Genomic DNA, 24875 nt, shown 5'->3' with positions numbered 1-24875 from the left:
TGTGGCGCTCCAGTCTGGAGATAACCATCAGAGACCCTGGCCTCGGAACAATTATCCCCGCTGTCGCGGAGAGGGGGAGGATCTATCATCATCAGGCTATGAGGGCAGTGTCCGCATCCCCCTCTCTCTCCCCCGCCGCTCTCAGTCGCTCTCTCTACCCCCCGCCGCTCTCTCTCCCCCCCGCCGCTCTCTCTCTCTCTCTCTCTCTCTCTCTCTCTCTCTCCCCCCCCCGCCACTCTCTCTCTCTCTCTCTCTCTCCCCCCCGCCGCTCTTTCTCTCTCTCTCCCCCCCGCCGCGCTCTCTCTCTCTCTCCCCCGCTCTCTCTCTCTCTCCCCCCCCCCGCCGCGCTCTCTCTCTCTCTCTCTCTCCCCCGCTATCTCTGGCTTGCTCTCTCTTCCACTCACTCTCTCTCTCTGATGCCTAGTCAGTCATTATGGCAGGGAAGCTGTCATCTTATTGAACGTACAGGATGCTCCCAGGGGCTCCCTCATACAGGAGCTTGTAAAGGACAGTTTCTTTCAATTCACATCGAAATACATAATAAGAAGAATAATTATATAGTCAGTATGTTTTAAAACTGTCATCTTTTCTTTCCTTGAAGGTTACTTTAGGCCTATTTAAAGACTTGAGTTGGACTGGAGGGCATAAATGTAGTTGTTAGTTTAGCTATATTGGTTTCAGATTAAACAAAAAGGCCTCGTCTGACCTCCGATGTAAGTCCCTAAGTCAATATTCAGGATATTATTATTCCTAGCAAATAGTTTCTCTGCTTTGAAACAGCGGAGCAACTTTTAGAAATAATGAAAAGGAATTCAGTTGGGGGCACGTATCTACGCTTTAAATAATAGATATGTAGTGCATGTAACAAAGTCCGGTGTTTGAATCCCTATCCTGGTCTGAACTATGTTAAAACTCTGAACCACTCAATAGAGAGAGGCCGGGCTACTCCTGAAGAGGAAGGTTGATTTGGATCTGGACCCCCAGTAGTGATGTGAAAAGCACCCAGTAGTGATGTGAAAAGCACCCAGTAGAGATGTGAAATGCACCCAGTAGAGATGTGAAAAGCACCCAGTAGAGATGTGAAAAGCACCCAGTAGTGATGTGAAAAGCCCCGGTGTGGATATAGAGAGTAGCCCTCAAGCTTAAAGCCCCGGTGTGGATATAGAGAGTAGCCCTCAAGCTTAAAGCCCCGGTGTGGATATAGAGAGTAGCCCTCAAGCTTAAAGCCCTGGTGTGGATATAGACAGTAGCCCTCAAGCTTAAAGCCCCGGTGTGGATATAGAGAGTAGCCCTCAAGCTTAAAGCCCTGGTGTGGATATAGATCACCAGTTGTGGGGAGGTTGTGTTTCAGCATTGGTGGGCTGAACATTTGCACCACTACTGTAGGCTGTTGCATTCATTTGATAACATAATATATATAAACTCAGCAAATAAATAAATGTCCCTTTTCAGGACCCTGTCTTTCAAAGATAATTCGTAAAAATCCAGATAACTTCACAGATCTTCATTGTAAAGGGTTTAAACACTGTTTCCCATGCTTGTTCAATGAACCATAAACAATTAATGAACATGCACCTGTGGAACGGTCGTTAAGACACTAACAGCTTACAGACGGTAGGTAATTAAGGTCACAGTTATGAAAACTTAGGACACTAAAGAGGCCTTTCTACTGACTCTGAAAAACACCAAAAGAAAGATGCCCAGGGTCCCTGCTCATCTGCGTGAACATGCCTTAGGCATGCTGCAAGGAGGCATGAGGACTGCAGATGTGGCCAGGGCAATAAATTGCAATGTCCGTACTGTGAGACGCCTAAGACAGCGCTACAGGGAGACAGGATGGACAGCTGATCGTCCTCGCAGTGGCAGACCTCGTGTAAAGACACCTGCACAGGATCGGGACATCCAAACATCACACCTGCGGGATAGGTACAGGATGGCAACAACAACTGTTTGAGTTACACCAGGAATGCACAATCCCTCCATCAGTGCTCAGACTGTCCACAATAGGCTGAGAAAGGCTGAACTGAGGGCTTGTAGGCCTGTTGTAAGGCAGGTCCTCACCAGACATCACTGGCAACAACGTCGCTTATAGGCACAAACCCACCGTCGCTGGACCAGACAGTACTGGCAAAAAGTGCTCTTGACTGACGAGGCGTGGTTTTGTCTCACCAGGGGTGATGGGCGGATTCGCGTTTATCGACGAAGGAATGAGTGTTACTTTTTTTTTTAACTGATTTTTTTAAGTCAAACGTGTTTATTCCTGCCAAATCACAACGATAGATGGAAGTAGAGTTGTTGAATGAAGAATGTTTGCAGTAACATTGACATCATGAAATAAAATACATACTGGAGCGGGACTGTACTCTGGAGCGGGATCAATTTGGAGGTGGAGGGTCCGTCATGGTCTGGGGCGGTGTGTCACGGTATCATCGGACTGAGCTTGTTGTCATTGCAGGCAATCTCAATGCTGTGTGTTACATGGAAGACATCCTCCTCCCTCATGTGGTACCCTTCCTGCAGGCTCATCCTGACATGACACTCCAGCATGACAATGCCACCAGCCATACTGCTCGTTCTGTGTGTGATTTCCTGCAAGACAGGAATGTCAGTGTTCTGCCATGGCCAGCGAAGAGCCCAGATCTCAATCCCTTTGAGCACGTCTGGGACCTGTTGGATCGGAGGGTGAGGGCTAGGGCCATTCCTCCCAGAAATGTCTGGAACTTGCAGGTGCCTTGGTGAAAGAGTAGGGTAACATCTCACAGCAAGAACTGGCAAATCTGGTGCAGTCCATGAGGAGGAGATGCACTGCAGTACTTAATGCAGCTGGTGGCCACACCAGATACTGACTGTTACTTTTGATTTTCACCCTCCCTTTGTTCAAGGACACATTATTAAATTTCTGTTTGTCACATGTCTGTGGAACTTGTTCATGTCTCAGTTGTTGAATCTTGTTATGTTCATACACATATTTACACATGTTAAGTTTGCTGAAAATAAATGCAGTTGACAGTGAGAGGACATTTCTTTTTTTGCTGAGTTTGCATAATATACTGTATGGTTGCAGTTTGTTTCTGCTACGGTATGTTGTTCTTTCTAAAACCCTTCCTTGTTTGTGTGTTCCTACTCCTGTATTTCAAACTCTCACAGCTCTCGGCACTGCAGAGCCAGCTGGAGTTCCAGGAGACGTCTATGGTGGAGAAGTCCCTGGTCAGCAGGCATGAGGCCAAGATCCGAGAGATGGAGACCAAGATGGAGTTTGAGAAAACGCAGGTCAAACGCTTGGAGGTGAGAGCATGTAGGGGGGCTGAGGGGTATTCTAGAGGAGGAGCGTTGGTTGGCGCCTGGCGGCCTGTCTAGTGCGTGCATGCGTGTGTGTGTGCGTGTGTGTGTGTGGGGGGGAGGTCAGGGCTGAAGAATTGCCCAGTGGGTGAAATGAGGGACAATTGACTCCCACTACCTCCACCATGCAAGTTTTGCCACCTCACAAACGGTTATTTCTATTTTTAGTGCTGGATTCAGCCTCATAACCTTCTAACTTTAGACTGTTAGCATATCACAGTTAGATAATGCCTTCTGCTCTGTTTGTCCTCTGACTAGCTCATATTATATTCACTCCACAATATCATTTGTTATTCTGTCAGTTTCAAATTACATTGTGATATTGCCTGCGACAAACATTTAAGTGAAGGATAAAGGTTACTGTTTGCACACAGCCAGGGAAAAATAGAAATCCATTTTCTTCCCCTCAGACAAATGCATCTTTGCTCATTTTGGCAACTTTTGGACTTGTAATTACCAGAAATGTGCAGACAGCCAGACACACTGCTTTAACTGAAATCTAAAAGAAAAACTCTCTCAGAGAATCCCTCTCTGTCTATGTTCTCCACTGGCTGGAATAATAGAAAGACCAACTAAGACTGGCAAAACATTGTTCAGTTTTGGGAAGGATACGTCCAAAGTTATAAGGGGTTTCAAGGTCGTATTTAGCCATGTCTTGTTGCTACTCATGGTATTCTTTTATTTATTTTTTATTTCACCTTTATTTAACCAGGTAGGCTAGTTGAGAACAAGTTCTCATTTACAACTGCGACCTGGCCAAGATAAAGCAAAGCAGTTCGACACATACAACAACACAGAGTTACACAGGGAGTAAACAAACAAGCCAATAACACAATAAACAAGTCAATGATACAGTAGAAAAAGAAAGTCTATATACAGTGTGTGCAAAAGGCATGAGGAGGTAGGCAATAAATAGACCATATTAGCGAATAATTACTATTTAGCAGATTAACACTGGAGTGATAAATGAGCATATGAAGATGTGCATTTGAGTGGCTGGATATTTCTGGTAGACAGAGAACTATAGCAGGCCAATCAATACATATCTGAGAGGGCAGAAAGCAGAACTCACCCACTCACAGTGTGAAACATGGACAAGGCTGGGGGCTAATGGCTGTTTAGCATTAGTGGAGGCTGGATTCAGCCTTTTCAGTGCATTGAAGTTGCTATATGTGCTCATATGAAATGCTGGAGCATTCCTCTGTGGCGCAAATGCAGTATGTAGCAGAACGATGTTTAGCAAGTAGACTCTATTTAATTAGTCATTTCTTGCCCTTATTTGGGGAATATCTCAAAGCAAGTAAGTGTATTTCTTGAACTGCATTGTTGGTTAGGGGCTTGTAAGTAAGCATTTCACAGTAATATCTTTTACACCTGTTGTATTCGGCTCATGTGACCGATACAATTTTATTCGATTTTTTTGGTGTAGGTTTTTCCTCATCTGAATCCCATTTTAGATATGGAGTATCTCTCATAGCTGCATGCATGATAAGGTCTCTGACCTGTGCCAGATATAGACTGTGAGTGCAGTGGCTTTTCTAACATGGTCCCCGTCTGCTGTTGGTCATTCAGAGCCTGGTAGCCCGTCTGAAGGAGAACCTTGAGAAGCTAACAGAGGAGCGGGATCACCGCAGCACCAGCGAGACCCGGGAGAAGGAGCAAAACAAGCGGCTCCAGAGACAGATCAGAGATATCAAGGAGGAGATGGGAGAGCTGGCCAAGAAGGAGGGAGAGGCCAGCCGCAAGAAACATGAGCTGGTAAGACCCAAAGTCACAAATGGGCCGAGGGGACTGGGGCGCTGTACAGATTGGCTTTTTACAGTGGGGCGCTTTGAAGATATGAAATAACGGCTGCAGTTCCCATCAACCTTGCTTTGTTCAGGAGAATTAGACATTCAGCAAAATGAGACAAAGAGACTTCAGAAATGGTCAGATGTAGGTGTAATGCTGGGACCTTAGTTTAGAGTGTCTCACTCTCTTCCGACAGGAAATGGATATTGAAAGCTTGGAGGCAGCCAATCAGAGCCTGCAGGCAGACCTTAAACTAGCCTTCAAGAGGATTGGTGACCTCCAGGCCGCCATCGAGGACGATATGGAGAGTGACGGCAACGAGGACCTCATCAGCAGGTATAGCTGTCTATTTTTTGCCTGGACATATACATTCACTTAATACAACAGGTATAGCTGTCTATTTAGTGCCCAAATATATAAATTCACTTAATATAATTAATTTACCTCATGTCCTCTCATGACAGCAAGTGTCAGCTAGTCAGCACGCACTCAGCATAGAGAGCAGCTACTGTTACACAGTTAAACTGTAGATAAACTCAGCAGAAGAGGTGGTAGGAAGAGGAAGAGAGCGACAGAGAGAGAGAGATTGAGAGAGAGAATGACCCAGTCAGGATGGATGTTCCATTGAAAGAGGCCTTGGATAAAGCAATCAGAGAGAACTCTCCCCCGACTCTGTCTTTTCTTATTCACACAATCTGAAAGATTTATGCCCTGAAAACTGCTGGGCTTAATTTTCAGGCCTTTAAAAAATATATATACTCTGTTTCCTTTATTCGATGAGATAGGCAGCTAGCTAAAGCTACGTCAGTGAAATCGAGTTCTGTCTCCTCCCGTTCCTTATTTATTTACTCGCTCTCTGCTCCTGCCGAGCCTTGTTTGTTTATTTGTTTGTTTATGAGTGCAGTCCCGGGGAGAAGGCCTTTCTTCCCTCTATGTGAGTCAGGTTTGAGTATAGTGTGTACTCTTTCTTCTCCACGCGGTAACAGGATGGGGATCAGGATGATGTGGTGTGCTGAGTCAGTAACCCAGCAATATGCAGCACTTGAATCTCTCCCACTGGGAGGAAATATCTTTAATAGAACCACAGGGTCATCATCATAGAATTATGAATTAGAATACTAGTAATTGAATAGGATATCTATGGTCATCACCACCACATCAGCCATGATATCCACAATGATTTAAGTTTTAGATCCTTCGAGCATTAGCCTATTCATCACGTTCTTTTGGTTTACTTGGACTGTACCTACCTACTTCCTGTCTCACTTTTCTTTTCTGTTTGTTTTGTGTTTGTATTCTTTATTTCTTTGTGTCTCTGTCTGTCATCCATCACCATGACCAGTTTACAAGACATGGTGACAAAGTATCAGAAAAGAAGGAACAAAACGTGAGGAACTGGAGCTTGTGTTGTTTGACATTGTTTTAAACGCTATTTTGGAATAGTCTGTTGCCCTCCACTGGAAAGGATGCAATATCAAGCAGCAGATCTATTGTCCATGTTCAAGCAATCTCATATAAGTTCAAGTTTATGACTTATGGCATAGTCCATATGTCACTTCATAAGGACTTAACTATGGGATACCATTCAACGAACAAGCTCAGTGATACTGCATCGTTATTCCAGGGCTCAGCTATTCCCCCATAGCCTAATTTGCTACACTCTTCACTGCATGAGGCCACATGCTGAACTGCATGAATGCCATTGACAAGATGCTTTTCTAAACCAAGCATAAAACAACCCCTTCCCCAGAGTGTCTGTGTGGTTATTCATCAAGTAACGCCTTCAACTGAGGGTAACATATAAGATCTAACTGGCATAGTAAGCATCCATCGCTGGGTAAGTGTCATGTGGTGTCCACCAGGGCTCGGTTCTTGGACCCCTACCTTTCCAGTGAGAACCCTACTCCCTTTCTCCCATTGTGTTTGCTGTTCCAGCGTGTCCTCCGGGGGTTCTGTTGGACACCGCTGTGCCTTGTTTGAACAGCGTTCTTTGCCCAGCGGCTGCACGCCCGCTCTCAGGGCCTACTGAATATTTTAGAGCCTTGCTCTGGGGTGGATGTGAGATATGACTGTCTGCCTCTGACGACGGAAAGACGAATGGTGTGTTCCTCATTAATCTTTTACACTCACTATATAATGCAGAACCCTCAAATGTCTTACAAAAAGCTCTCTGCTCGTCTGGCAAGTGGCTCACATGCAGTGTTAACCTTTGGGTCTGGGCCATTCCATGTGCCCTTATAGCAGTTACTGCTGTTTCTGCTGTTCAACCCTTGTTAAGCAGTATTGTAAAGTGCTGCTTTTTGTTAAAGCAGAATGGGTTCTGAATGTTAAAGGTAGACTCAGCGATATGACGTCGATGCAGAAAGTAAACAGCATAGTGGGTCATTTTCCGCAACAACTAAGAGCATTGAAGCGTGAGGCTAAACTTCTCCGCTGTTTTGGTCCTGTGGATGCCACACTGAAGAGCATGAAGCAAACCCATGCACATGCATAGCTACTGTATGTGACTGTCTGAAAGTGAAGTCTTGCATCTCGCTCATCTCAATATCTGTGGGGCTGCTCGTGGCAACGTCATATAACTGAGTCTACCTTTAATGATGGGCTTGTACAACACTGGTGCATTACAGCAGAGAATACGGTGTTGGGAAGTTCATGTTTTTAGGGAGTAATTGGATGAGAGACCCCAGCTGTTCTTGCCAGGGTTTTTGTTATTGAATGCTAATAATGTCCTTTATGTTGTTCAGTACAAGGCAGTAATGGCAAAAATATGGCAATAATAGCTACTGATTTGATAACAATGTTTTGTTGGATGGGCATGTATATAATACATAGGAATAATTGACAATTGACTGGCAGAAAGTTGAAAAACAAAAAAAGTTGCACGCCTAGAATTACATGCAGGTACGCTTTCAGAATATTGCCACAACAAAAGAGTCCCAAAAGGATTGCGCATTCAAAAGGCATCAGCTATCTTTACAGAGAACAAGGACTTTAACAACCGATGGTGCGCCATCCTAAACAAATGTTTAAGGCCGAATTGGATACTATAATCGTCTCCATCAAGGACATACTGTACCCTCCGCTGGAGAGTTCGACACCAGACACAACTGCACACTCAAAGAGACGACCAAAGCACTCCAAGAGGACCTTAAAGCAGCCAAGATCCACAAATACCAAAGGGATACGCAGTCAACGCAGTCTACTACTGGCTGAACCCCAACCTGTGCCCGAATACCCAATAAAATCTTAGTGTCACATGAGTTGACGCTGGAGAGACGAAGCAGGTGCGGGGAGTAAAACATTTAATAAATAACGGACATGGAACGAGACAGGAACAGCGTCAGCAAACTAATACTGAAGACAAAAACAATACAATGCAGCAGCGGGGAACAGAGCTGGGGAACTGACAAATATAGGGGAGGAAATAAACAGGTGATAAGTGAGTCCAGGTGAGTCCAATAACGCTGATGCGAGGGAAGGCAGGTGTGCGTGATGGATGGCAGGAGTGCGTGATGCAGGGCAACCTGGCGCCCGCAAGCGCCAGGGGGAGGGAAGAGGGGGAGCAGACGTGACATTTAGGACTTACAAGAAGAAGGTTATGTTTTGTGGCTCCTCTACTGATTACAAATGCTCAAGGGAAGAGGAAACATCAGCTGTTACTGCACATGGCCCCTCCCCCTCCCGCTCACAGTCCTCTTTTTTTAGGGGGACGCCATGGATCCATACAGAAAACCGTCTGGAGACCTTACCGACAACAGGACATGACAACATTCTCCACAACCAGACCACAGTGTAAGGGGTGCGTAACTGGTGGCAGGGAAGTCAGACGCAGGAGAGCAGAACTAGGTAATAGCCGGAGCAGTTTAATTGCAAAACCAACGGCATAAAGAATAACAAACATGGGTACAAAACCTCTCGCGCACCAGTAAACATGTGCACAAGCACTTACAACAAACAATTCCACACAAAGACATGGGGGGGAACAGAGGGTTAAATACACAACACTTAATGAGGGAAATGAGAACCCGGTGTGTAGGAAAACAAGACAAAACAAATGGAAAATGAGAAGTGGATCGACGATGGCTAGAAGACCGGCGACGCCGAACGCCGCCCGAACAAGGAGAGGAACCGACTTCGGTGGAAGTCGTGACACACAGACATCACTACCAACAGCAACAACAACCACAACGCCACGAGCGCATGGACCAGCCACCGCGCCCCTTTACCCGGAGCCAGCAACGCAACAAATCCAAGTGGTGAATCTATCAAGTAAGAGTTTAACTGCACCTCAAATCTCTGTATTATGGGCCTCCTGAGGGGCGCAGCGGTCTAAGGCACTGCATTGCATCGTCAATACAGACCCTGGTTCGATCCCAGGCTGTGTCACAGCTGGCCGTGACCGGGAGACCCATGAGGCAGAGCACAATTGGCCCAGCGTCGCCCAGGTTAGGGGAGGGTTTGGCCGGGACTTTCTTGTCTCATCGAAGTCTAGCGACTTCTTCTGGCGGGCCGGGGGCCTGCAAGCTGACCATGGTCGCCAGCTGGACAGTGTTTCCTCCGACACATTGGTGCGGCTGGCTACCGGGTTAAGCGAGCAGTGTGTCAAGAAGCAGTGCAGCTTGGCAGGGTCGTGTTTCGGAGGACGCAAGGCTCTCAACCTTTGCCTCTCCCGAGTCCATAGGGGAGTTGCAGCGATGGGACAAGACTGTAACTACCAATTGGATATCATGAAAAAGGGGTTAAAAAAATTACAATTAAAAAAGATCTCTGTATTGTCTAAAGAATTATCTTTTGTACCCACTAGCACATATGCCTTCAATATGCAGGTGGATCTCTACAAATTCATACGCACATTGCGACTGAAACTGTTTTTTTTTTGAGATTGCAACCCCTCTTTTGCAATGTGTTCAGACCTACATCTACGTTCATCCCACATGGGCCAGCTGTGGACACGTACTACAGACTGGTGCGTAAAGACATAGGGAATAGAGGTCTCTAGTTTGGCTATGTCAGGAACAACTTTACCCACAAGCCCTTAATGATCTCCAGATAATTAAGAATGATCTCCAGAATGAAAACTCTATAGTTACAGTGCATTCGGAAAGTATTCAGACCGCTTGACTTTTTCCACATTTTGTTACGTTACAGCCTTATTCTAAAATGGATTAAATAAAAAACATCCTCATGACTCTACACACAATACCCGATAATGACAAAGCAAAAACAGGTTTTTAGACACTTATTTACCTAAGTAAATCGCCAGACCCACTGGCTCTAGGTCATCTACAAGTCTATGCTAGGTAAAGCTCCGCCTTATCTCAGCTCACTGGTCACGATAACAACACCCACCCGTAGCACGCGCTCCAGCAGGTATATCTCACTGGTCATCCCCAAAGCCAACACCTCCTTTGGCCGCCTTTCCTTCCAGTTTTCTGCTGCCAGTGACTGGAACGAATTGCAAAAATCGCTGAAGCTGGAGACTTACATTTCCCTCACTAACTTTAAACATCAGCTATCTGAGGAGCTAACCGATCGCTGCAGCTGTACATAGTCCATCTGTAAATAGTCCACCCAATCTACCTACCTCATGCCCATATTGTTTTTATTTACTTTGCTGCTCTTTTGCACACCAGTATCACTACTTACACACCTTCATCTGCTCATCATCATCTGCTCATCTATCACTCCAGTGTTAATCTGCTAAATTGTAATTACTTTGCTACTATGGCCTATTTATTGCCATACCTCCTCATGCCATTTGCACACACTGTATATAGACTTTCTTTTTTTTCCTATTGTGTTATTGACTGTACGCTTGTTTATTCCATGTAACTCTGTGTTGTTGTTTCTCTCTTGCTTTGCTTTATCTTGGCCAGGTCGCAGTTGTAAATGAGAACTGGTTCTCAACTAGCTTACCTGGTTAAATAAAGGTGAGAATTATTATTTTTTTAAATAAGTATTCAGACCCTTTCCTATGAGACTCGAAATTGAGCTCAAGTGCACCCTGTTTCCATTGATCATCCTTGAGATGTTTCTACAACTTGATTGTAGTCCAGCTGTGTACATTCAATTGATTGGACATGATTTGGAAAGGCACACACCTGTCTATATAAGGTCCCACAGTTGACAGTGCATGTCAGAGCAAAAACCAAGCCAAGAGGTCGAAGGAATTGTCCATAGAGCGCCGAGACTATTGAGGCACAGATCTGGGGAAGGGTACCAACATTTTTTTTCAGCATTGACAGTCCCCAAGAACACAGTAGCCTCCATCATTCTTAAATGGAAGAAGTTTGGAACCATCAAGACTCTTCCTAGAGCTGGCCGCCTGGCCACACTGAGCAATCGGGGGAGAAGGGCCTTGGTCATTGATGTGACCAAGAACCCGATGGTCACTCTGACAGAGCTCCAGATTTCCTCTGTGGGGATGGGTGAACCTTCCAGAAGGACAATCATCTCTGCAGCACTCCACCAATCAGGCCTTTATGGTAGAGTGTCCAGACGGAAGCCAGTCCTCAGTAAAAGGCATAGCCCACTTGGAGTTTGCAAAAGGCACCTAAAGGACTCTCAGACCATGAGAAACAAGATTTTCTGGTCGGATGAAACTCTTTGGCCTGAATGCGAAGCTTCACGTCTGAAGAAAACCTGGCACTATCCCTACAGTGAAGCATGGTGGTGGCAGCATCATGCTGTGGGGATGTTTTTCAGTGGCAGGGACTGGGAGTCTAGTAAGAATTGAGGGAAAGATGAACAGAGCAAAGTACAGAGAATATCCTTGGTGAAAACCTGCTCCAGAGCACTCAGGACCTCAGAATGGGGTGAAGGTTCACCTTCCAACAGGACAACGACCCTAAGCACACAGCCAAGACAACGCAGGAGTGACTGCGGAACAAGTCTCTGAATGTCCTTGAATGGCCCAGCCAGAGCCTGGACTTGAACCCGATCAAACATCTCTGGAGAGACCTGAAAATAGCTGTCCAGCAACGCTCCCCATCCAACCTGACAGAGCTGAGAGGACCTACAGAGATGAATGGAAGAAACTCCCCAAATACAGGTGTGCCAAGTTTGCTAGCGTCATACCCAAGAAGACTCGAGGCTGTAATCGCTACCAAAGGTGCTTCAACAAAGTACTGAGTAAAGGGTCTGAATACTTATGTAAATGTGATATTTCACTTTTTATTTGTAATACATTTGCAGAAATGTCTAAACCTGTTTTTGCTTTGTCATTATGGGGTATTGTGTGTAGATTGATGAGGGGAAACAACAATGTAATCCATTTTAGAATAAAGCTGTAACGTAACAAAATGTGGAAGAAGTCAAGGGGTCTGAATACTTTCTGAATGCACTGTATGCCTTCCCACCCATGGCTGCGCCCCTGCCCAGTCAAGTGAAATCCATAGATTAATACCTAATGAATTTATTTAAATTGATAATTTCCTTCTATGAACTGTAACTCAGTAAAATCTGAGCAATTGTTATATGTTGCATTTATATTTTGTTCATTATAAATGAACAATGTCAGGATGAAAGAGAGTAAAACAAAAACAAGCTGCGTCACAATCTCCCTTTTAATCTGGTATTGGAGATCACAGCAATAGCATATGTGTCTTAATAGGTTTTGAACAGATGCGTATTGGATAGCATAGCGCCAACAGAGATGGTCGCCTCGCTTCAAGTTCTTAGGAACTATACATTATTTAGTTTTTTCATGTATTATTTCTTACATTGTTACCCCAGGAAATCTTAAGTCTTATTACATACAGCCGGGAAGAACTATTGGATATAAGATCAACGTCAACTTACCAACATTAAGACCAGGAATACGACTTTCCCAAAGCGGATCCTCTGTTCGGACTACCACCCAGGACATCGCACACCGCTCCTGAGTATACTACTAGCCAATGTCCTGTCTCTTAACAACAAGGTAGATGAAATTCGAGCAAGGGTTGCCGTCCAGAGAGACATCAGAGATTGTAACATTCTCTGTTTCACGGAAACATGGCTCTCTCTGGATATGTTGTCGGAATCGGTTCAGCCACCGGGCTTCTCCATGCATCACGCCGACAGAGATAAACACCTCTGGGGAAAAGGAAGAGCGGCGGTGTATGCTTTATGATTAACGACTCATGGTGTAATCATAACAACATACAGGAACTCAAGTCCTTCTGCTCACCTGATCTAGAATTCCTTACAATCAATTGCCGGCCATTTTACCTACCAAGAAAATTCTTGTCACTTATAGTCACAGCTGTGTACATTCCCCCTCAAGCAGACACCAAGACGGCCATCAAGGAACTTCACTGGACTATATGCAAACTGGAAACCATACATCCTGAGGCTGCATTTATTGTAGCTGGGGATTTTACCTAAGCAAATTTGAGAACAAGTCTACCTAAATTCTTCCAGTTATTGATTGCGCTACCCGCATGCGCAATACCCTCGACCACTGCTAATCTGACTTCCGCGAAGAAATACAAAGCCCTCCCTTTGGCAGATCTGACCACAACGCCATCTAGCTTCTTCCGTCTTTTAGGCAGAAACTCAAACAGGATGTACCAGTGACGAGAACCATCCAACGCTGGTCCGACCAATCAGAAGCCACACTTCAAGATTGTTTTGATCACGCGGACTGGAATATGTTCCGGTCAGCCTCAGAAAACAACATCGACCTATACGCTGACTCGATGAGTGTGTTTTATAAAGAAGTGCATTGGAGATGTTGTAACCACTGTGACTATTAAAACCTACCCTAACCAGAAGCCGTGTATAGATGGCGGCATCCGCGCAAAATTGAAAGCGCGATCCACCGCATTTAACCATGGAAAGAGGTCTGGGAATATGTCTGAATATAAACAGACTAGCTATTTCCTCTGCAAGGAAATCAAACAAGCGAAATGCCAGTACAGGGACAAGGTGGAGTCGCAATTCAACGGCTCAGACACAAGAGGTATGTGACAGGGTCTACAGGAAATCACGGACTACAAAAAGAAATCCAGCCACGGCACAGACACCGACGTCACGCTCCCAGACAAACTAAACACCTTCTTTGCCCGCTTTGAGGATAATGCAGTGCCACCGTCGAGGCCCACTAACGAGGACTGCGCCCCCCCCCCCCCCCCCCCCACCCTTCTCTGTGGCTGATGTGAGTAAAACATTTAAACGTGTTAACCCTCGCAAGGCTGCTGGCCCAGATGGCATCCCTAGCTGCGTCCTCAAAGCATCCGCAGACCAGCTGGCTGGTGTGTTTACGGACATATTCAATCGCTCCCTATTCCAGTCTGTTGTCACCACATGCTTCAAGATGGCTACCATTTTTCCTGTACCCAAGAAGGCAAAGATAACTGAACTAAATGACTACCACCCCGTAGCACTCACTTCTGTCATCATGAAGTGCTTTGAGAGACTAGTCAAGGATCATATCACCTCCACATTACTGGCCACCCTAGACCCACTTCAGATTGCATACCGCCCCAACAGGTCCACAGACGACGCAATCGCCATCACACTGCACACTCCCCTATCCCATCTGTACAAAAGGAATACCTATGTAAGAATGCTGTTCATTGGCTCCAGCTCAGCATTCAACACCATAGTACCCTCCAAGCTCATCATCAACCTGGAGGCCCTGGATCTCAACCCCGCCCTGTGCAATTGGGACCTGGACTTTCTTACGGGCCGCCCCCCAGATGGTGAAGGTAGGAAACAACATCTCCACTTCGCTGACCCTCAACACTGGGGCCCCACAAGGGTGCGTGCTCAGCCCCCTCCTGTACTCCCTGTTCACCCACGACTGCTTGGCCATGCACGCCTCCAACTCAATCATCAAGTTTGCAGATGACACAATTGTAGTGGGCTTGATTACCAACAACGACGAGACAGCCTACAGGGAGAAGGTGAGGGCACTCGGAGTGTGGTGTCAGGAAAACAACCTCTCACTCAACGTCAACAAAACAAAGGAGATGATCGTGGACTTCAGGAAACAGCAGAGGGAGCAGCCCCCTATCAACATCGAAGGGACAGAAGTGGAGAAGGTGGAAAGTTCGTCGGTGTACACATCACAGACAAACTGAAATAGTCCACTCACACAGACAGTGTGGTGAAGAAGGCGCAACAGCGCCTCTTCAACCTTAGGAGGCTGAAAAAATGTGGCTTGTCACCCAAAACCCTGACAAACTTTTACAGATGCACAATCGAGAGTATCCTGTCGGGCTGTATCACCGCCTGGTACGGCAACTGCACCGCCCACAACCGCAAGGCTCTCCAAAGGGTGGTGTGATCTACACAACGTATCACCGGGGGGCAAACTACCTGCCCTCCAGGACACCTACAGTATCCGATGTCACAGGAAGGCCAAAAAGATCATCAAGGACATCAACCACCCGAGCCACTGCCTGTTCACCCCGCTATCATCCAGAAGGCGAGGTCAGTACAGGTACATCAAAGTTGGGACCGAGAGACTGAAAAACAGCTTCTATCTCAAGGCCATCAGACTGCTAAACTGCAATCACTAACTCAGAGAGGCTGCTGCCTACATTGAGACCCAATCACTGGCCACTTTAATAAATGGATGACTAGTCACTTTATGCAATGCACTCCAAATAATGCCACTTTAATAATGTTTACATATCTTACATTACTCTAATCACATGAATATACTGTATTTTATACCATCTATTGCACCTTCGCCATCGCTCATCCATATACTTACATGTACATATTCTCATTCACCCCTTTAGATTTGTGTGTATTAGGTAGATGTTAGGGGAATTGTTAGATTACTTGTTAGATATTATTGTTAGATATTACTGCACTGTCGGAACTAGACACACAAGCATTTCGCTACACTTGCATTAACATCTGCTAACCATGTGTATGTGACAAATAAAATTTGATTTGATTTGATGCCTGGCTGGCTGTGTTGAACCCCCATAGGAAGCTGCTGTCTAGGCTGAGCTGCTTAATAAAAGCCCAAATGTTCTTAACATCAACACAGACGCTTGTAAGACTCAGGGACATCAAGGAGGAGCAGGGCGGAGGGAGCAGAAGAGGATCTATAGGAGCTAATGATGAATGTAATAGTGTGTAACAGAGATGTACAACCAATGGAGGCAGATTGTCACAGACAATTAATGTCTCCCTCCACACTCTGTGTTTGTTTGCCTCCCCTGGGCTCTCAGCACGGCTTAACTAATGGTATGGCGGTCAAGGATATAAATCGTGTGTGACACCATGTGTGAAGCGCTCGATTACAAAGGGCCAGTTGTCCCGTCGGTTTTGTTTTGGCCCGGGGGAGGGAAGGCCTCTGTGATCTGAATGCATCACCTCCATTTACCCACTGGCTCCTCCTTGGACAAAATGCACAAGGGGAAAGAGAAGCACATCCTTAAAGTCGTGGACAGGTCTTCTTCACCCCCCAAAAACATTTGAATCTCAACAGGATTATTCTTGTATAAATGAATAAAAAATTAGTGCTTAAGGAAATTCTCTCCTTGAATTAATGCATTTTTGACTATTTTGTACGGAGGGTTTTGACATTGATTTTGTATAATGACAGCTAATGTAATTTTGCCCTGGTGATGTAATCAGGGTTATAGTTCTTCAAAGCAGTATGTTGCCAGATAAGTGAACGGATAAAAGACAAATCTTAAGAGGCTGGGGAGGTGTTGACTCGCAAAGCCCAACAAAGACACAAATCCAAGAGATTTTTATATATATATATTTTTAATTATCTCTGAGGAGATGAGATGAGTTAACAGCCATGGAATTGTCTGCACCGGTTAGCTAACTTTAGCTTGTTTTTTCCCAGGTCTCCTTCATTATTTCTTTGCCCCCATATTGACAAGGCCTCTGTGCCAAAGCCAGCCGCTCACTCTGTCGCAATAACAATTCTCACTGAAGGCCCCCACATTGTCTAATAGGCCAGGCATGGCCTGCAAAGTTAATTACAGCTTCCCTCCTAGAGAAATGCTTTTATCTCGACTCCCAACCTTCTCCTTCCCTTCTAAACACTGCCATCTTAGTGCCTAGTATTTGAAGTTATTGTGCAGTTTAAAACAGAGCGGCCTAGTTATGACCATTCTGCGATCAGGTGATGCTTTTGCATCTCTGCCTCTTAACGATTTCAATTGTAGCTACTGAATGTGCTGGTGGGTCTTGTGCTGCAGTATAAGTGCTGAAAAAGCTATTTTCTCTCTCTACTCCACAGCAAGATAAGAGGTTTTTAAAAGCAGATGTGGAGATTTTAAGATTTTGAACCACCCCCCAATCGATGTCTCAGTTTTATTATTAAGCTGTAACAGCTTCATTTCGCAGCACCACATGAGCATTGGGCTCTGACGGCACTTAATGAGTGTCATGCTCTTTTCAACCGTGTCAAATTTCTGACAACCCTCCATTTCTCCTCACGCTTCGCAGTAGGCTGTCGACGCCATAATGATAATTTAGAGAGAAAACAGCTCAGCACCCAAGCTGTGCACCAAATCATTTTGTCAAGAGCTCAACCGCAACTTTGGGGGGCTGTGGAGGGAATAGATAAGTGGGTGAGATCAAAGTGAAAATCCCTACATTTTGTGCCCAGTCTCTTCACTTTTCACTTTATCCCTTTCCTGGTCTCTCTCCTTGTGCTCCACCTTAACTTGAGTGGCTTTGGATCAGAGTGAATGGAATTGAGTCCTCTTTGGGGGACAAACTGTGCCCCCTTGCTAGCTAGCCACAGTGATAACACTCCTAACAGTGACAACAAGTGCGGCTGTGTGTGTGTTTCCTAGTGCTCCTGTGATCTAGTGCATGTGGTTTTTTATTGTCTTCTCTCCTAATTCAATTATGTGGTCCTCTTCGGTTGCCTCACTAACTTCCAAAACTACAGAATCCTTCTCTCCCCCTCTCCTTCTCTCTTCAACTTCATCCCTCTCTCACCCCTCCCTCATCTCCATCACTCTCTTTCAGCTCTTCCCCACCTCTCTTTTTCTCTACTCCTCTCTTCTCCCACCCTCTCCTCCCACTGATGTTGTGTTTTGTCCCTCCCCTCCACACAGTGAGGGAGACTCATCTGACTCGGAGATTGAAGACTGTGTGGACGGGGTCAAGTCCTGGCTGTCCAAAAACAAGGGATCTACCAAGAACCTCTCAGATGATGGCAGCCTCAAGAGCTCCAGGTCAGTATGGCACATCTTCACCACTAAGGTCCTGTCTTCACCACTAAGGTCCTGTCTTCACCACTAAGGTCCTGTCTTCACCACTAAAGTCCTGTCTTCACCACTGCTAAACACACACGCACATTTCCCCTGCTTACAAAGCAGCCCAAACTGGTTTTAGTGTCCAGTCCCCCCCTATCAGGATGTTGACGTCGTCCAGCCTAGCACTTAGCCAATGCAGATAAAACAATTAGACTGGAACACTTGGCTAGACATAGGGAGGTGTTATTATTATTACTGGTGTTTCCTCTAGCCTCTTTGTCTTTTATTGTCACTGCCTTGATGACAGCCGCATCCCTGGCAGTTTTATCGACATGCCCGGTGGCCAGCTGGCATGCATACCTACACCCCTCCTCTCTCCCCCCTCCTCTCCCTCTCTCCCGTTCTCCCCTCTCCCTGAGATTAATGGATGTGTCTGACAGCTTCGATTGCCCTAGATTTGTCTCCTTACCAGAAGATTTAACTGTCCCACACCCCCACTTCAGCTGCTCACAACTTTGAAATACTTTAAGAGTTTTTAAATCTCTCTTAACTGTGTGTCCCCACAGACATCATCCCTTCCTTCAGGAGAGCTCAGTTCCTTGATCTCAGTTCTGTGTGTTGGTTAAGACGGAAACACACACATGAGAAGTGTGTGTCCAGCTCTCTTGCTGAATCACTGAACGTATTTAACCACAATGAGATGCTTGACTAGAATTCTGTTTAACATTTACACACATGAAATTCAAATGAATACCCCCCTACTAAACTAGTTCAAAACAGAGACTTTGATTTTGCACAAAGGAATTGATTAGAACAAGACAACACATTTTGTTTGAGGGTATTTCTCGAGTCAGTACATATCTTAAATTTGTATCTTGTGCATCTGTTTTTTTTCTGTGTTGAAGTTGTGAATCCAAACAGACATTCTCTACCCCACATTCATTTGAATCATTGTTCTATCTACTTGTCTTTACTTTCTTCCTGCTAAGTTCAATCTATGCTCATCTTATTCCTGTTTTAAGTATCATTCATCTCTCCTTTTTAAGTTTGTAATTCATCTATCATTCTTTCTCTCTTCCTCCTCTTCCACTTCCTCCATCTACTTCAACGTTTTTCTGTCCTGCCACTTCTCCCTCCCTCCCTCCTCTTTCTAGATTTGCCGTAAACGTAGACGCAAAGGAAGGGAAAGAGTGGAAAGAGGGTAAGGAATGGAAAGAGTTTAACAAAGAGGGCAAAGAGAAAGAGGTAGATTCGAGAAGGCCGGTGTCTGTGATGAGTTCCCTGAGCTACAGGAAGCACTCCAACATCAATGACTCCATCGGAGGTAAAGGGGACGACAGCTCCCTCAAGAAGGGACAGGACTCCCAGGAGTCTATCACCACCTTCCGTAAGGCCAAGCCCAAATGCTCCTCACCCCAGGGTGACTCCAGCTCCTGGAGGAAGTCCCAGACTGGGAACGATGATGACCGTGGCTCGGTTATCTCCCAGGCCTACACTGAAGCCACCAGCAGGGCTAGGAAGGGCATGGACAGCCGCTGGGGAGACTTCGACAAAGAGTCCACCGTGTCCTCCATGGCCCCCAGCCGGGCCTGCGTTGCCACCACGCGCTTTGGCCTGAGCCCAGAGGACGACACCAAGTCGACCATCAGCCTGGGTATGTCCAGTCCCCTGAGCCGCCGCAGCACTTCTGCACACCGTACGGACGAGTCATATGGAAGAAGTGGTCGCTGCCCAAGCAGCCCCTCTGTTAGTCGTCGTTCTGGGGGCAGGAGCCCTGGCAGCGTAAGCCGTGCTGACTCACGCATATCTGACTTCCGCAGCTGCCGCCTCAGCGAGTTTGATGACATGGAGGATGGGCACAGCGTGGCCTTCACTGAGCGCTCCTCGGCCTACAGCCCCCACTCCTCCACGGGACGCAGCCTGTCCATGCCCCCGCCACCCGCCCGCTCCTACAGAGATGATGACGAGCTCCCTGACACCTCAGACGTCAAGCCGGCCACTGTCAGCCACCGCAACTACCTGGACCCCGACCTGGAGAAGGCCATCAACGAGGTGCTCAACTTCAAACCCATCAAATTCAAACGCACCAGCCTGGAAGACTCAGAGGCCGAGGCAGGGAGGAAAGAGGACGACACAGAGGACGACAGGAAGAGTGTGGTTAGCGTCAGGGGGAGAGGCGACAGGAAGAGTGTGCTTAGCGTCAGGGGGAGAGACGACAGGGAGGACGACAGCAGGCGCAGCACCAGCAGTCTGAGACGCTCAGCGTCGGCCGTGGATTGTAGGAGGTCCTCCAGCAGTATGAGCAGCCGCAGCCACAGCCACAGCGGAAAGAAGAACAAAGGCAAGAAGAAGAAAAGGAGCCACAGCTCCGAGTCAGACAGCTCCGATGAAGACCGCAGCAGCAAGAAGGACAGCTCCAAGAACAAAGGCAAGAAGTCCAAAAAGACGTCCAAAAAGGAGTCCTCTTCTTCATCCTCATCCTTGGATTCAGAGTCTGACTCAGAGTCTGGCTCCAGTTCTGGTGCTTCTACCATCTCCTACCAAAGCACCAACAGCGTGAAGAGAGCCCCTGGCCACCAGGCCTCTAGCCCAGAGGGGGAGAGGGAGGTGGGGACGCCTGCTGAGGGGCAGCCCCCTCCTAACAAGAAGGAGGAGAAGAATAGGAAGAAGAAAGTGGACAACCTGATGATGAAGTATCTGTACAGACCGGACAGTGACTGAGGCTGGCAGTAGGTGATGCCTGTTGCCTGGTGTGGAGTGTAGGAGTGTGTCCACTGCATGGTGTGGTGGTCTAACCACAGAGAGAGGTTGCTCAGTCAATCCTCTCCTCCTGAGTACAATATAATATAACCTAAATATCCAGTCACCTTTTGAAAGCCTAATACCACATCAGTTGTATTATGAATGATGCATCACTTTGACTTACTTGACCTATTCCTGTTAGGGCTTCAATAGTGCATCATCATTACTGTAGAGATGTACAATTTCACTTGGCTCGTCTCAAGACATTTTTGTTTTCTATTTACACTCTCAATTCCTAAATACTAATTGAGGTCCTTAATTCACGAGAGCTCATCAGAAAGCAATTTGAATTTGCATCTTTTCAATGGCAATCATTGTGACATTGCTTTGCACTGCCGTAATTCAGAGAGGGGGGAGAGATAAGTGTGTTGTGGATGCATTACAATGCCGATTAGCCTAGCAGCAGGGGCTTAGATCAGAAGAAAAGACAAAGCTGACGTGGGTGTAGCCTTAGTGCTGCTGGCTAGTTCTCCACCCAAACGTCAGCCTGAGTTATGGCCCCGGAAATAAGAAAATACCAGGAGTCGTCAATTAAGACGGCCACCATAGATTTCCCCTGCAGCCCCATTAACTCTGGCCGTAATTAGACCCACTGCATTGATTTACACAAGCAGCAAGTTCTTTTTAGATGCCCGATTGACAGTAATTAACACTAGGTTTGCATTATTTAAGCGGGCCTGAATGTTAAATCCCGTTCAGACTAGCAGTAGCGGTAGGCTGCAGGAAGACTATCTAATGACAGAGAGAGGGTACTGAAGCCAGCCAGTGCACTGTAGGTGTGCCATTCTTCTGTTTTTGGAGAGGAAGCCACAGCGCATAGCAGATTCATTCAACCACAAACCAGAACCAGAATCCATCACATTCTCTCTGTGTAATAAGTTCGTTTTTTTGTAACAAAAAAAATTGTATACAAATGGGCTAGTTTTATGACTAAAGCTACGGTAGTATGCATCCGTGCATGTGTTTGTGTACACTTATAATGTCTAAAATTACATAAAGGATAAGAACATTGGATCAATGTTTGGTAATGATCGTACCCCACTGTGTCCCAACTATCCTCAGGAGTTGTCTTTTGATCCTTTTTCTTTCTCTCTCCTTCCAGTCCTCCTAGCCGAAGACGTTTCTGCTTGGACAAATCTGACGAAGAAGAGGAGGAAGAACAAAAAGAAGGTGGTGCGTCTCGAGGGTCCTACCGCTCCAGATATACACGTGGCAGCTACCTGAACAACAGTGACAGTGAAGACAAGCCCTCTGAGACAACGTAGTTAACACACACCAGCCAACACACGCTGCATGTTGAGAGGGCCCCAGTGGTGCACGATTGGACTCACTGTGCTGTTATCACACACGTTCACACACTCACAACCACTCTGTTCTTCTAACCCTGCAACATGGCAATGATACTATGACTGTCATTATTATTCTACTATTACAAAACAGCTTGCATTGCTAAGGTCTAGAGAAGGTGCCATAGTACGTCAGTGTACAGTACACAACACCAATGGTTTCTCTCACTCTCCACTCCACTGGGCCAACCCTGTCTTAATGTATTTCACCAGTCACATGTGACTGTGTGTCTCCATCTTGGATCTGGCCCCTCCAGTTGAACAGCACCTCCATTAATAATGACTAGTCTTTCTTGTCTCTGCTGGCTGCATGAGGACAGCTGCTGCTTGGCTGGAGCCATCGTCTCCTCCTTCCTAGATTTTATCATGATCATGGTTGTAACTGAGCCAAGGAACTGTCGCTATGTTCCCTGATGTTTTATCACTGCATTGGGAGACAAGAAAGAAAAAAACAAGAAAAAAAATAGGGAGAAAATAAATACCAAAAAAGCCTTTGTTGCAACTAGGTGTGTACACTGTGTTATTTCTTATTTGCTGGTCCTGGTAAAATGACCAGAGTTTATTTTTGGGAGAAGTGCCGTTATTATAAGTAGGGTCCTCTACAGCTGGCACCCTCACAGCTGTGCTTAGATTCTGTCTGCAGTGCCACGCTGTGCCACACCGAACAAAGACGCTTTCATCGGCTCATCTGCTTGTTTTTTATTACTTGTTTTTGCAGGATAATAATGTTTCCTAACAGGAAGACAACAGAAGAGAGCTGCAGCACCAAACTGCTTGTGATGAAAGTTTAGTCCTTTCTCTTCTTTTTTTAATCTTTTTGTTTTGATGTTTAAAATAAAATTAGAATTTGTTTTCAAGAGTGCTGCCATCAAGAGCATGATTTCCAGGAGGTTTGAGTGTAGTGTACCCTATGAAATGCTTTGTCTCATTTTATTTCAACTTGAATTGAACTAAGTACTTTGCAGAAATGCTTTTGGGGGAGGGTCTTTGGCTCAGCTGTTTTCTTTGTCTGTCATTGTGGTTGTTCTCATGCTTTTCACTTGTTTTTTCTCTGTCATTGTGGTTCTCATGCTTTTCACTTGTTTTTTCTCTGTCATTGTGGTTCTCATGCTTTTCACTTGTTTTTTCTCTGTCATTGTGGTTCTCATGCTTTTCACTTGTTTTTTCTCTGTCATTGTGGTTCTCATGCTTTTCACTTGTTTTTTCTCTGTCATTGTGGTTCTCATGCTTTTCACTTGTTTTTTCTCTGTCATTGTGGTTCTCAGGCTTTTCACTTGTTTTTTCTCTGTCATTGTGGTTCTCATGCTTTTCACTTGTTTTTTCTCTGTCATTGTGGTTCTCAGGCTTTTCACTTGTTTTTTCTCTGTCATTGTGGTTCTCAGGCTTTTCACTTGTTTTTTCTCTGTCATTGTGGTTCTCATGCTTTTCACTTGTTTTTTCTCTGTCATTGTGGTTCTCATGCTTTTCACTTGTTTTTTCTCTGTCATTGTGGTTGTTCTCATGCTTTTCACTTGTTTTTTCTCTGTCATTGTGGTTCTCATGCTTTTCACTTGTTTTTTCTCTGTCATTGTGGTTCTCATGCTTTTCACTTGTTTTTTCTCTGTCATTGTGGTTCTCATGCTTTTCACTTGTTTTTTCTCTGTCATTGTGGTTCTCATGCTTTTCACTTGTTTTTTCTCTGTCATTGTGGTTCTCATGCTTTTCACTTGTTTTTTCTCTGTCATTGTGGTTGTTCTCATGCTTTTCACTTGTTTTTTCTCTGTCATTGTGGTTCTCAGGCTTTTCACTTGTTTTTTCTCTGTCATTGTGGTTCTCAGGCTTTTCACTTGTTTTTTCTCTGTCATTGTGGTTCTCATGCTTTTCACTTGTTTTTTCTCTGTCATTGTGGTTCTCAGGCTTTTCACTTGTTTTTTCTCTGTCATTGTGGTTGTTCTCATGCTTTTCACTTGTTTTTTCTCTGTCATTGTGGTTCTCATGCTTTTCACTTGTTTTTTCTCTGTCATTGTGGTGGTTCTCATGCTTTTCGCTTGTTTTTTCTCTGTCATTGTGGTTCTCATGCTTTTCACTTGTTTTTTCTCTGTCATTGTGGTTCTCATGCTTTTCACTTGTTTTTTGTCTCCATTTGATGTGCTTTGCTTTCCAAAGGGAATGATATTCAACACCATGCTATCATGCCATCTCCTTCAACACCCACATTTTGACCATACCATACTGGATTACACATGGTGAGGATTAGGTGTCCTCAACCAGCATGTTAAATCCATCCCTCTGTAAACTGGATATAATGCATTCAAATCCTTTTCAGTGTTTCTGAAGCCTATTTGTCATGTAGGATTCATCAGTATTCTGTCCTGAACCAATGCTACCCTTTATAACAGAGCAACAGTTTAACCAGGGAGATATTAAAGACCCACGCTTTTACAGT

The 24875-nt window shown here is 45.5% G+C and overlaps 1 protein-coding gene across 9 annotated transcripts in view; it reads left to right on the top strand.

Moving 5' to 3' along the window:
- The window catches only part of LOC106613097 (unconventional myosin-XVIIIa), a 187497-nt gene extending 164545 nt beyond the window's left edge, over nucleotides 1-22952 (top strand). For 4 of the 9 annotated variants that reach the window (XM_045724671.2, XM_082956387.1, XM_082956386.1 and 1 more), the window contains 7 exons: nucleotides 3148-3285; nucleotides 4912-5097; nucleotides 5327-5466; nucleotides 6473-6517; nucleotides 18162-18281; nucleotides 19457-21031; nucleotides 22207-22344. In XM_045724671.2, the coding sequence (XP_045580627.2) occupies nucleotides 3148-3285; nucleotides 4912-5097; nucleotides 5327-5466; nucleotides 6473-6517; nucleotides 18162-18281; nucleotides 19457-21023 (2196 nt within the window). In that variant the 3' untranslated portion in view covers nucleotides 21024-21031; nucleotides 22207-22344. Of the gene's footprint in view, nucleotides 1-3147; nucleotides 3286-4911; nucleotides 5098-5326; nucleotides 5467-6472; nucleotides 6518-18161; nucleotides 18282-19456; nucleotides 21036-22206 lie in introns of all 9 variants that reach the window. The other 5 variants (XM_082956390.1, XM_082956389.1, XM_082956384.1 and 2 more) reach the window with 4 other exon arrangements.
- The last annotated feature ends 1923 nt before the right edge of the window (nucleotides 22953-24875 follow it).

Source organism: Salmo salar, chromosome 09 (assembly GCF_965601325.2).
Source record: "Salmo salar chromosome 09, fSalSal1, whole genome shotgun sequence".
Lineage (NCBI taxonomy): Eukaryota > Metazoa > Chordata > Actinopteri > Salmoniformes > Salmonidae > Salmo > Salmo salar.
This window is presented reverse-complemented; position numbering and strand designations above follow the sequence as displayed.